Below are 13,839 nucleotides of genomic sequence, written 5' to 3' on the forward strand. Positions count from 1 at the left end.
CAATATTATTCATAAGAGTCAAAAGGCGGAAGCAACTCAAATGTCTTGTCAGCTGGCGAGTGGACGAACAAAATGGGGACTAGCCACACAACGGAACGTGGTGTGGCCGTGGGGAGGAGTGAGGTCTGGGTCTGTGCCACAGCATGGATAAACCTTGAGGTTGTTTTTCCAAGTTGAAGAACCCCGTCACAAAAAAACCACGCAATATGCTGTTTTCTTCACATGAATTGTCAAAAACAAGCAAATATGTAGATACAAAAAGCAGACTAGTGATTACTCTGGGTGGGGTGGAGTGAGGTGGGAGATAAGGCAGAGATCCCTAACGGGTGCAGGGGTTCTTTCTGAGGTGATGGAAATGCTGTAAGTTGGCCGAGTGATGGCTGTATGCATCCATAGATGTACTAAGAACCATTGAGTTGTATTAAATAGGTGAACTGTGTGGTGTGTGGGTTACATCTCAACACAGCTCTTCAAACAGGAACAGCTCACACAACGACTGACAAGGCACCACGGCTCTGCCCTGTGATGGCTGAGAACCGGAAGCTGCCTGGTGCAGTGGAAAGAGCAAGAGGTTTGGGACCAGTGGCCTTGGACAGCTTGTTTAGCCTCCTGGAGCCCTAGCTCCTTGTCTATGAAGTGGGGTTAGTAAGCCCCATCTCACTGTGTTGTTATGGTGTGTGGGAAAGGCTCGGCCCCTGCAGCTCTAAGATCCCCTGAGTTTGGAGTCTGAGGCCTGAGAGAAGAGGTAGAGGTAGGAGGTGTCTGTGCAGCACACAGAGGTTTCCTTTGCGTGGAAATCACACAAACAGGAATCTTCTTGCCCGTGAGTGCCAAGGGCTGGTCAAGCCCGACAGCTGGAAGTAGAGCTCCAGGATCTACTGCACTCTGTCCCCCGATAGTCCCAAAGAAGAGCGGCAAGACAGAAGTTAGAAAACAGGGAGTGGTTGTGTGAACACTGGAGACAACCCTGCTGGCCTTGGAAACTGGTGGCAGCTGGAACCCGGAGACAGGCGAATGGGAGGGCCAAGGCCAGGCTCCTCTGAAAACACGGCTGTGGTTAAGGCAGGGGGATGGGCCGGATGACTCTGACGCTTTTCTGCCCAGCTATGAGGAGGCATCTGCCAGAAATGCAGAGATGCTCTCCTGAAAACAACTAGGGGATAAAAAGTGGTATAAAAAAGGTAAACAAGTAAACAAAACAAAAAGCCAAGCAACTCAGTAACAGAGGTAGTTAATACTAGGAAGTGGTATTAACATGTTACCCATGGTGGTGAAGTACAGTTGATCTTCATTATACACAGATGTTACACTTGTGAAGCCACCCACTCACTGAAACGTGTTTGTAATCCCCAAACAGCTGCTCGTGGTGCCTTCGAGGGCATTCACAAACACGAGCAGAGCAGCAAAAATCCCTGCATCGCCCAGTGCAGACGCTCCCAGTCGAGGTCAAGCAAATGCTCTGCCTTCTGATTTCAGCTCTCCTACTGTAAACAAGTTTTGTGCTTGTTTGTTTTTTGTTTCTCAGTCTATTTCTTGTTATGTGTTTTGCATTGTTTTCTTTTGGTTGGCAATATTGCTATATGGAAAGACCCTCTAATGTAGAACTGAGGTGCTGTCGAGTGTCCTTAGCACAAGAAGGCTGCGCTGTGCTTTACAGAGAAAATGTGCATGCTAGGTAAGTTTCATCCAGATATGAGTGGCCATGAGTTCAGTGTTAATGAATCAACAATATATAGTGAAGTGTTTTTAAGTAGAAACATATTAAAGGTTATATGTAGCCTATGTGGGATGTGGTTTTAGTTAGAATTGCATTTCATTGTTAAAGGGACATATAACATGGTAGAAATAATATTTTACTCATCCTTTTATTCCTAGTTCCTGGAAAGTATTCTTGACTAATAGCTAGGCCTCAATAAATGTTTTGGAAGTTAAAAAATAAAAATGGTATGTATTAATCATCAAAAATGTGACCACAAGCTCACAGGCACCGAGCCCTGTATTTCCTCTAGGAATAGTTCAGCATTCACTATTCAATGTTATAGAATATAACTGCTGCAAATAGTAAGAATTGACCATACATGCTATGTATTTTTCATACATTATCTATTTCAATGCCCACAAAGTGTTGTCTTTGATTTACAGATAAGGAAATTGAGGTTATATGTATAAGATTGTGTGACTTAGAGCTAACATGTGGAAGTGGCAGCATTTGAAACCATTTTTCTCTAACTCTCTGGAGGGAAAGAAAATTTTCTCCTTCAACTGGAACACCAGTTCTTAGCAAAGGGCCAGGCCCGTATCAGGGCTAGTGGGAAGGTACATGGAGAGCTGAACTTAGTAAAGAACGGTGTATGTCTAAGAAAGGAGGCTGGAAGAACTGAACACAACCCTCCAGATGTAGTCTGCTCTGGTCTGACTGTAGCTAGAACAGTGTGGGGAAGATAGCCTGAAGTCAGCACAGGAGGGAGGCACCAGGACGGTGAGGGGTCCAGGAGCCCACCACATCAACAGCGGAAACATGGGAGTCATTTAGCCTAGAAGTGAGGGCTTGGAGGCAAACAGGACGCATCTTTTAAATACCTAAAGGGCTTTCTTGGGAATGAAGAATAGATGAAGAGCACAACTAGGAGAGGTTGAAACTTACAGGGAGATTTTGACTTGATCAAAGAAACATTTTCTGATGTTCAGAGCTCTCCAACAAGTCAAGATTAGGGCCTGAGGGTGCATGGACCAAATCCAGTTGCAGACACATTTTGCAGGCTCACAGGGCTTTTTAATTACATTTAAATGCCCTTGTGAGGAGCATGGGTCTCCAGTTTCCACAGCCTGTACCGCCCCTGAGCTGTTAGCCCCATGTTGTTCCCTTGCTTTGCCCTTGAAGTATAGGGTTGACAGATTTAGCAAATAAAAATACAGGATGAAATTAAATTTGCATTTCAGACAAGTGAGAAGTAATGTTTTAGTGTATGTGCCACCAAAACTTGGGATGTACTTCACACTGTGTTTATATTTGTATCTGACTCGGGGTTTACTGATACTGTCCCGTATTCAGTCTGGCAACCCTACCCTGGAGGGTTTACTTCTTTTTAAATTTGATTTTCCTTGAATAAAGGAATAAAGGACACTCGGTCACACTTAACCCCCATTCCTTCGTCTCAGCCCCCTACCCTCTCCCCTCTGGCAGTAATCAGCTCTTCTCTGTGTCTATGGGTTTTATTTATTTGCTTGTTTGTGTGTGTGTGTGTGTGTTTTTAGGTTCCACTACTGTAGAGGCCTTAAATAGGAGCCCCTCCCTGGTGATACATTTTGAGGAAGTGGGCTCTATATTTGGAAATATTCAAAGACTTGTCTCAGAGGAATGTTCAGGATGGAAAGAGGACTAAAATGGCCTAAGTATGCCATTGCCCTATTTTCTGGAAACACCCCCTCCCAATTTAGAGCAGCAAAAAATGCAAAGCAGGTAATACTTCCAAATAACAATCCAGGTGCTTTCCTGGGTGTGCTCGACAGGTGGGGGGGCACCAGCTCTGGCTCTAACAGCAGAATGTTCTACCAGAACTGAGACTGATTGATAGACAAGGACATAAGTGCTTTTAACCTCTAATATCAATTACTTTTAAGTGTGAGTTGATTGATGTGTTCACAGCTGGGGAGAATGGTGGCAATCTCTTTCTGGATCTGGGCATGAACCAAGAGTCATAAAACATTCCGAAATAATAATTGTTTTATCTGTCAAAAGTCATCTCCTACTTCTCTGAGACTGTGGTTAGTCATCCTGACATTTGCTTTCTTATCCTGCTGCCAGAACTGCTTTTCTGGTTGCTTTGCACAGACTGTGACCAGCTCCCCGAGGACCGGAACATGGCAGCAGTTGATCTGAGAGGAGAGACTGGCAGTAACTTGCTCTGTTACCACACAGCCTCAGTTTCCTCTGCAGAAAAGAAGAGCCAGGAACTCTGAGGTCATTCCCAGAAACTGTACCTCTAAAGACAAGTGTTAGTAGTCTTTGAGCATCAGCTGGTCTTTCAGCATCCTCCTGGGCTTCAGGGAATTAGAATGTTTATGTTCGATGGGACCTGAGTGAGCAACTGGTTCAACTCCCTGATTTTGGAGATAAGGGAAATCAACTCCCTGGTGGGGTGACAAGGTCCAGAGCTCTTTTCTGCTCAGCAAGTAGCCTCCCAATCCTCCTTCTCAGTTTGTCATGTCTTCCTCCCTCACTTCCACTCAGATTTCTAAAAGTCCTTCACTCCAAACAGAAACAATTAACGGCAACAAACAACAACACAGAGGAGAAGTTAACAAAATGAGTAACAGCGTCCGGGGGAGAGTGTGCACTGCAGACCGGAGCACAGGCTGCAGTGTACACAGAGGGAGGGTCCTCCGCTGCTCCACTTTGTCCTTTCCGGGAACACCTCCGAGGAGACACGGGCTTTGCCATCTTTTTAGAGACAGGTGTGTCCAGAATACCCTCCCTTCCCTAGGATACTCACTAAATATCCCTAGTGATGTCCTATTTCCTTCAAGATTAAATAAATAAAATCTCAAAGTAAGTAAACTCCATTTCAACTATTAAAATAGGGACAAATTGTTTAACATATCCTCTCTGAATTAAGGGTTGAGAGATACCTGACACAGAAATCTTTGGATCTTAAGGATTTCAAGGGACTTATGGCACTATTATTTTCAAGTAATAGCCCTGTTTTCACAGGCTGTCTTCATAGGTATTCTGTCTCAGGTCTGTGCTCTGACAGTATGCACACAGATCCCCAGCCAATATGTGTTGAGCGAATAACAGGGCTTTGGAAACAAATATCCTGGGCCTTTCATTCACCAGCTGGTGTACTCGGGCAAGTTTTTAATTTCTCTACGCTTCAGTTTCCTTATTTGTAAAATGCAGATAAATCACCTTTCTCCTAGGATGCTGGGAAGAGAAATGGGATAATGAAAGCAATCAATAAATGGCAGCTATTATTATTATTATTGTACCTGTGAATTAGTACAGGTTGAAGAAATAAGAAGCAATACAGGGCAGTATGATTTTCTGAGTTTTTAATGCAGCCCCATTTTGTCTGATAGAGACACAAGCTGGCGACCTGAAGGCTAAGTCCGCCCACTTTGGTGGGCACTGTTTCACTGATCTCTAAGTGTTTAAGGAGAGCCGTCACAGTCAACAGTGGGATGCATGTTGATTGTTTTATTTATGATGCTCACTTGGATGACAAGGCTAGCCAGCATTTGGCCCCCGGGAAGAAGCTCCTGGCCCCATCCATGTCATTACTCCACAACACGGCGGAACGACTGGACAGCTGGGGAAGCCGCACCCCAGTCGACAGGCTTCCGGTACTCCTTCTTGTCCAGGAGGTACTGCCTGCCACGGTAGTTGGGTAGCTCGTAGAAGATCCAGGCACCCTCCAGCACCTTGCAGGAGTGGACCTCTCGCATGTGAAATTGCTCCATGATGGAAGGACAGTCTTCAGTGGTTTCATACATCTGACCATTAAAATCCCCTTTCTCAAAGATCTGAATCTTATACTGGCCTCCGCCAGACTGAGGAAACACAGGAGGGAAGGAACAGCAACCATTATGGAAACCACCAGCAGGTCACAAACTCAGAACAGTCCGGTTCAGAACCCACCATCTTGAAATCTAGATGGTCTGAACTCCCATCCCCACTGTGCACTGACAGGAACAGCTGGCTTTCAATAAGAAAAACTTAACTCCTCAAAAATCCTCAAGAGGTAATAATTAGTGTATTCAGTTTGTAATGAGCTGACCTCAGATTTTATTTAAGCGTTCACATCCAGAAAAAGACAGCTCCCCATTAAGAAGTAGGAAAACCTCAAAAAAAAAACTTTCACAGAAAAGAAAAAAAGAGGGGAGGGGAGAGCGAGAGCACACCACACTCACCAGATGAACAGTTCTGCAGGAGCCGAGGCGGTCATTGAGGCCCATCCAATGCTGGTATTCAGGGTACTCGCCCCGGGGTAAGATGTACATGTACCCAGCAAAGTTGGGCCTTTCATACACAGCCCAGGTGCCCCCTTCCACTCTAATGGAGTTGCAGCGATTCAGGTACAGGTGGAAATCTGCACAGTCGCAATCACAGTCATAGTGGCGACCTTGAAAATTTTTGTCTTCATAGAAAGTAATCTGAAGTACAGGGCAAGCAAAGAGAACTGAAGAGTTGGGTGGTGTTATTCATACATAAAATAAAAATTAAGAACATATTCCCCACTTTAGAAGACCTCCCTCCTCTATTTTGCTCTCCTTCACCTTATACCCTTTGCCTTGTGGCAGACAACCCTGGTTGTCAGCAACAGCAAGGAGCACTTTCTGAAGGCTCACAGCGAAACAAAACAAAAAGTGCTCTAATAGAAGCCCACAATTTCAGACTCAAGCTCACTGCTTCCTCCCCACATTATATAATAAACTATCTACTAATATGTCTGTCTCTCCCACCAGACTCCTAATATACTGCATCCAAGGGCAAAGAACCAAAACTTATTTAAGCCAAGAACTCCTGTGCCTAGCACTGAAAGACCCTTACAAAATGTCTGGTGAAGATACATGAGTGCAAATGCAGACATTCATTCCAGGGGATGTGGAAGATGTGTAGGAAAAAAACGACATAGACCTGAGTTTTAGAGAGCTTACTTTAGATGGATATAGAGCATACACACATGAAAATATACCATATTTAGTTCTGTATTATGATTTGATTGCCAAGAGAATTGTTGCAAAGTAACAAAATGACAAGGCAAGATGTTCTTTCTTTCAAACTCTTACCAAGTTTCTAACAGAATATTGAGCTACACCTCTGAGATCTGTGATGGCCCTGGAACCATGTAGCCCCGAGAAAGCAGAAATAATAAACCTGGGCTCTAGAGCTGCATCTCCATAATCAGCTCTACACCTCAGTCCAACCATTTCTCTTGGCTCCCATTTCCCACTTGTCAAATGAAAGGAACAGACTACACTGGAAGCCCTGTCTATAAAGTAAAACTCAAAGCTTTTCTGGTTGAAACAGGAGATAGAATCCCCCAAAATTCCTAAGGCTTTGTGAAACAACGTCTGACAACCACTGGATCAAATGAACTAGAGTTTGTCCCTTTTATAATTGCTGGATCCAAGATAAGTTTACAAACGAAATCACAGGTGTCATTGATTGGAGAAGTTAATTCCCTGGTGTTATGTCGCCACCTTGTGGCTAATTTGCTTCATTGGTTTAAAAGGAGAAAGCCTCGGGAGGAAGAGCCAAGCAGTATGGAGAGGATCTTGGAGGTGAGGCTTGAAGGATAGATAGTTAGGGGTTTTCCAGAGGAAGAGGGAAAAGGATGACCTGTTCAAAGGAATAAAGGAATGAAGGGTCATTATAGGGACCAGTGCTTCATTAAACCTGGTACATATTGAGTATTTGAGAAGTATCAGGAAATCAAGCCAGAAAAGACACAGGAGCCATGCTAGGATCCCTTGGTAATTATGTGGGAGACGCACCTGGAAACAGATGGTTGCGGTGGGCAAGGTGAGTGGCGAGGGCCAAAGGAAGGTCAACTGCAATGTGAAGGACGGTGAGGGAACAGTCAAAAGAAATCTAGGATTTGGTGACTGATTAGATGTAGAGAATAAAGAGGAGGAAGAAACGAAAAAGGACGCGCAAATGGGCATAAAACCTCATTCCCTTCCACCCCACATGGTTCTTTCTATCAAGTTCCCCACTAGTAATTATTTCCTTCTATATTAATCTCCCCTCCATACCTTTCCCAGTTCGTTCAACTCTTGTTTCCTGTTCCCTAAAAAAGCTTCCTTACTTCTTCCCACCCCTAAATCATCTACTTTGTCATCTTCCTCCCCTTCCCAAATTTCTCTTTTCCCATCCCCTTTCTCATTTTAGTGCAGCACATATTTAGGTGCACAGAGCCTCATTTTACAGATAAACAAAATCGAAGCAACACTAGTTACCAGCTCGGTGACCTTGGACATTCTCTGAACTCAGTCTCCTCATTTGTAAAACTGGGTAACAATACCTACTGCTCGGGGCTGTTCTGAGGGTCCAATGGAATAATGTCAATAAAGCACTTAGTTTAAAAACTGGCTCAAAATTGCCAATAAGCTTTTGCTATAGTTGTTATAGAAAAAGAAGTTAAATAACTCGCCTAAAGTCGCTAGCTAGTTACCAATTAGTTGCAGGAAAGTAGACTGCAGTGCAAATTCCTGGTTAGTAATCTGTTTTTCATTTTATTTCACTTTATCTTCCCCTTTGCTGTCTTCCTACCTGCACAGCTATCTCTGTTCAACATTCGGCATCTACTCTCCTAAAAAATGGAAGAAGACTGGTCCTGAGGCTTTTCCCAAAACCTGTGAAAAGATCTTTAGGAAAATTAAGGTAACTTTTCTATGAATAGATAGACCCAAAGTCCTTTGAATTTACCTTTGGTTTTTAGCCAACTAATATCTCTCTCTCTCACACACACACAGACTTTGCAAGGGGTATGCTATCGGAAACTAAATTAGTATTGTCTGTTTTCCTTCAATGAGTCTCATATTTACTGCCCCCTGCACAGTTGCCTGACATTAATATCTGCAAAGTGAAAATATACATGATGTTCTACACAGTCACCTTGCTGTCCACCCTCCCAGCACAGCAGCCAATCTTCCTAAGATCGGAACAAAGCACCAGTGTTGTCCTGGAACCATTACTGAGCTCCAGGACCAAGATCTCCTTTTGGTGGGAGAACTCCCAATCCAGGACCCAGAGAATGTTGCAACTTTTCATTTGTAGAAGGACCATGAAATCTACTCTCTGGTCAGCTGAGAGGATGTTTTGATTCTTAGGCAAAATAAACAAACAATTAAAATTCTGCAGAGGTGGCTAAGAAATGTGTAGATTTACCTAGAAATTATTTCAAATTTCCTCTCATTTTCAAGTTTATTTTTCACTAAGTAGCCTACTAAACCAATAAAGCAGGAAGAAAATTGTCTCAAGTATTCCAGAGGTAATAAAAACAAACATATTATTTCTTGCCAAGCCTGTGACTCCTCTGATTAAACTGCATGATAGTGGGAAAGGGAGAGGTAATAAGAACAAGAGATACTATCTTCTTTGGTCTAGCAGTTATTTACCTTAAGTTTTTAAAAAGCCCAGCTACAAGAAATAAAAGAGAGCAACACCATCACTACTTGGAAGGCTCTGGAAGCAGGCGTGTTTTCATCTACCATGGTTCTGTAACAGGCTTCCCTCCAGGCATATGGATACCCCCCTAAGTTCTTTCTAGTGCAATGACCTACGTATTTTCAAGAACCTCAGAGCACTAAAGACACTGTCTCATTTTTCTCCCCAAACTTTATGAATGATAAGTATGATTATTAGTCTTATTTTATAAATGGAAAAAAATCAGGCTCTCGCCGATTCTTGAACACATCAACAGGTGTTCCCTAAAATGATGCCATGGGAAGTACCTGGTATTGCCTACGAAGCTCTCTCGACACTGATGGTTAGTTGAAATCTAAACACGTGGAAACAATCAGATAAATCTAAATTTCAGGACTTTCTACAAGACACCTGGTCTGGACTTTGGAAAAATGTCAATGTCTCAAGAAACAAGAGAAAAGGTAAAGGGACTGTTCCATATAAAGGAGGCTAAAGGAAAAAAAGAGGCTAAAGAAATACAACCACCAAATGCAATGCACGATCAATCCTTCATTCCATCCTATATCAGGGGAAAAAGCCAGCCAGGAGCAAATTTTGGGGAGCAATGGGGGAAATTTGAATACAGTCTGAGTATTAGGTATCATACTTGATAAATTTGGGGGACAACATAATGATTTTATGTTTACACAGGGGAATGCCCTGGTAAATATTTAAGGTGAAGGTTTTAAGATCACTATTTTCAAATGGTTTAGTAAAAAGAGACAGGGACAAAATAGGGCAAAATGTTAACAATTAGAGAATATACTGTTAAGTGAAGGATATACAAGTATTCATTTACTATTTCTCTCTTAAGATTCAATGGGTCTAGCCCTGGCTGGTGTGGCTTAGTTGGGTTGGGTGCCATCCTGCACACAAAAAGATTGTGGGCTCAATTCCTGGTCAGGCCACATACCTAGATTGCTAAAATTTGACCTGGATTGGTCAAAGAGCTGAAAAGAGAATGGGGGTATACTCCCTCATTCCCAAAGCCCTGCTTGAGGGATCAATATCCAGTGCAACAGTCATGAATCAAATATTTAAGGCAATTTTCCTAACTTAATAAGTACTTTATTTGGGGCAAAGGGTAAAAGTAATTGCTTGAATGAAAAGGATATATAGGACTTAATTCACTTGATTGGTCCATCTACTTTGTCCTTTTAAAATATAAATGGTTGAGGCTAAATTTCATAAAACAATGAAAATAAAATTTTCATTGAATACTGAAAGCTTTCTATTTCACATAATCTTCTGGTCTGCATGTCCTATTCCTGTGGAAGTTCATAGAACATGCCTTTGCTGGAAGACAGAAATCATGATATTTACTTATTATAGACTGTACACTGTACTATGACTAGCTAGGTAAGAGGATGTCTGTGTTTTTATCAAATACATGCTAATGTATTTAGAAGTAAAGGTCCAAGATGTCTGCCACCTATTCTCAAATCATTAAGCAGAAGTAAAGTAATAATACTATATAGAGTGGTAAAGTGAATGTTGCAAAATGTTAACACCTGGTGAATCTAGACAAAAATTATGCAGGAATTCAGATTCTTGTACAGTATTCAACATAAAAATAACCCCTTAACAAACAGTTAATTCTGTTAGGGCAGAAAATGGAGTAGCATTTCTGGACCTCCTCTCCCAATCCCAACCTTGTCACCACTGTCATACTCACCTCCAGGCAAAGGAGCAAAGGCTTCTCTACATGCTTCTTTCAGTGTATCAGTAGGTGAAAAGAAAGTGGATAGGCTAAAACTCAGCATGATCATTTACTTACCTTGGTTCCAGTTTTAGACATTTTTGGTGCATAGATGGGTTTCCCCAGAGCTGATATCCAGGGACAGCTACCGAGTTAGAGGCACAGAGACATTTATACTGGGCTGGTTTCAAACCAAACATTTGCTTAGTCATGAGAATAGGATCCAAAAATTGAGTCAGTCTTTTAGAAGCTACTGATGGTTTCTAGAAAAACAATTGGGATTATGAAATAAAGGAAAGCTTTCAGTACCCACTTTATTGCTTACCAAGCCTTGCTGCACTATTTGCTGAGTCCAGACACCAAAACTCAGCCAAAGTTTTCAAAATTAAAAAAATGAAAAAGGTCCTTTTACCTGGGCAATTTGATTTTCAAGAAATCAGCAGGAGATGAGTCAAAAGGACATCCTCTATTTCTGAACAGAAGTGACATGTTGCAAAGCAACATAACATATAAAGGCAATGCATGCTCTTTGGTTTGAATAACAAGTCACAGGAAAGGACATCTTTGAAACAATTAGCACAAATTTTAATATAAACTGTGTATTAGATAATACTATTGTACCAATGTTAAACTTCCTAAATTTAATCACTGTACTGTGACTAGCTAGGTAAGAGCATGTCTGTGTTTTTATCAAATACATGTTAATGTATTTAGAAGTAAAGGTCCAAGATGTCTGCCACCTATTCTCAAATCATTAAGCAGAAGTAAAGTAATAATACAATATAGAGTGGTAAAGTGAATGTTGCAAAATGTTAACACCTGGTGAATCTAGACAAAAATTATGCAGGGATTCAGATTCTTGCACCAGTTAAGTTAGAATTTTACAAACACACACACACAGAGTTCTAATCCATAAGAAACGGTGCTACATATGTAGCCTGAGAGACCGAGAACTACTATAGGGGCTCCTGAATTTGCAAAGGTTTAGCTAAGCCCAACTCGCTACTTACTAGGTAGCATTTCTCTGCAAAGATCTCTTACTGGGACCTGTTTAGAGAACATGTTGGCACTTAATACACCTCTGACTTTAGGGATGAGATTACTACCTTATATATGCTCAAAAACAAACAAACAAACAAACAAACAAACATCAACTGTTTTTCCAGTTTACTTTTCCTGGGCAAGTATATTTTTCTCAAAAGTCCCACTTCGTCATCTTTCCATTATCCAAGTATCCTACAAATATTTTTTATAAATGAGATGCCCCAAGATACATTATGGCCAATTCAGAAAATGGCAAATGTGTTTTGAAATGAAGATTACTAGGAAACTAAGTGTTAAGTTATTAGCTTAGTGTTCTGAATTTTATGAAGTTTAGAGAAAGTAATTAATATCTTTATTTTAATTAACCAAAAGCAATTTACAAAACATATTTTTATCACTCCTGTGTTTATTTGATAACACTCTGCTTCCTTGAATTTCATCTTAAAATAAAAAATATGAAAACCTCAGAATTAACACATTCCAAGGTTTTTCACTTCAGAAATACAGTTCAAGCCCTTTTTTGAAATAATTAGGAATTCAATGGTCAGTGAGCGTATGAAACCCTTATCAGCAATCAGATTCACTTTACTAATTTGATAATTATTTTATGTTATCTTAAAGAACACAGCTTTCCTAATCAAATGTAAACTTTATTTTGATATATCACAGAATAACACTGGAAACCTTTTTCTAAAGTTATAAGTTAAGCTTTATCTTTTTATCAAAAGGAGAAAATTACTTTTTATAGCATGTTTATTGAAAATCTGAAGCACAAAGTGAAAATAAAGACTTTACAATTTCATTAAGTTTTATACTTTAAGGACTAAAATATCTTTGCATAAAAGTATTTTGCTACATTTATATACCAACGATCATACTTTCTTTCCAATTATTTCTGAAAAGAGTAGCAATTTCCTTTTACATAGTTACAAAGAACTATAAAACTCTTAACCCCAGAAAGGATGAAACCCTTTTATCATACAAATTAAAATGTGAAGTTAACTTGTAAATCTACATTCAATCACTTTAATATTAACATATATACAATGGGGCAGGCTTCATCAACTTTTCCATTTTGGCATCACAAAGATGAATCATCCCATGTTCTATAAACAGTACATTTATATGACAGGTCAGAAGTTTACCTAAAATTCAACTGAAATGGTAATAAATAAGTATGAAATGGAAATCAAGGAAAGGTCTTAAATAGGAAGAAAAAGCCCCAAAGTCTTTTAAGCAGCAAGAGCACCTTCCTGATTTAGTTTCAAGATGCACATCATCTTCCATTCATCCTCATTCTTCCAGGGCCCTGAAGATAAAAGAAAAAATTTAAATTAACTTCGTTTTCTATTGTCTTCATGCACATAATTAGAAAAAACCTTTGTAATTATAAAATCACATAAATTATCAAGGCCAGATGAAAATTAGAAATAGTAAAATATACAAAGTTTAAAGTTAATTATATTCATTTTTTCTGAGGAACACATTAGTTCATAATAAAGAAATTCATACATAAACCTTAAACATTGGCAGGTTATGAGAATTAGTTGAACTAAACTTTTCCCTGTTATAGTTTCTATTTCCTTATAATATTCAACAGATTTCCTATTCTTAACTTAGCATTTACTGACTAAATACTGTAAAATTCCTTTTTAATAAAAAGTAATACTTTAAAATGTAAACAACATATAAAGTAAACAATAAATTCACGGGTTTGGAAAACAGTTGAGCAGTTAGTCACATATTAAAACACACAACCTTCTACTCCTAGGTATGCACACAAAATCAAAAAAAATGTCTACCCAAAACCTTGTACCCAAAAGTACATAGCGTCATTATACACAGAAGCTAAAAAGTGGAAACAACTCAAATGTCCATCAACTGATGAACAGATAAAGTGTGGTAT

General features: G+C 40.2%; 2 protein-coding genes across 3 annotated transcripts in view; both read right to left on the bottom strand.

Annotated features, from left to right (window-relative positions):
* Positions 1-5,177: 5,177 nt before the first annotated feature.
* CRYGS (crystallin gamma S) lies at positions 5,178-11,087 on the bottom strand. The gene is made up of 3 exons (XM_045850807.1): positions 10,968-11,087; positions 5,911-6,153; positions 5,178-5,550 (listed from the first exon to the last, which is right to left on the bottom strand). The coding sequence occupies exons 1-3, from the start codon at positions 10,986-10,988 to the stop codon at positions 5,278-5,280; spliced, it is 537 nt and encodes a 178-aa protein (XP_045706763.1). The 5' UTR covers positions 10,989-11,087; the 3' UTR covers positions 5,178-5,277.
* A 1,222-nt stretch (positions 11,088-12,309) lies between these two features.
* Positions 12,310-13,839, bottom strand: part of TBCCD1 (TBCC domain containing 1) — a 31,862-nt gene continuing 30,332 nt past the window's right edge. Inside the window, exon 8 of one of the 2 annotated variants that reach the window (XM_045852071.1) lies at positions 12,310-13,242. The gene's annotated coding sequence lies outside the window, so the exon portion shown is untranslated. The remainder of the gene's footprint in view (positions 13,243-13,839) is intronic. The other variant, XM_045852069.1, reaches the window with a different exon arrangement.

The sequence above is a fragment of the Phyllostomus hastatus genome, unplaced genomic scaffold, assembly GCF_019186645.2.
Source record: "Phyllostomus hastatus isolate PE091 unplaced genomic scaffold, TTU_PhHast_1.1 phas_contig_86, whole genome shotgun sequence".
In the NCBI taxonomy this organism is placed as follows: domain Eukaryota; kingdom Metazoa; phylum Chordata; class Mammalia; order Chiroptera; family Phyllostomidae; genus Phyllostomus; species Phyllostomus hastatus.

What these genes read in the sequence shown, in the direction of transcription:
- CRYGS (XM_045850807.1), bottom strand. Translation starts at nt 10,988, where the DNA reads ATGTCTAAAACTGGAACCAAG. An exon ending in TGTCTAAAACTGGAACCAAG is followed by an intron (nt 6,154 to 10,967) that starts GTAAGTAAATGA and finishes CCTGTACTTCAG; the next exon opens with ATTACTTTCTATGAAGACAA. An exon ending in CCTGCAGAACTGTTCATCTG is followed by an intron (nt 5,551 to 5,910) that starts GTGAGTGTGGTG and finishes GTGTTTCCTCAG; the next exon opens with TCTGGCGGAGGCCAGTATAA.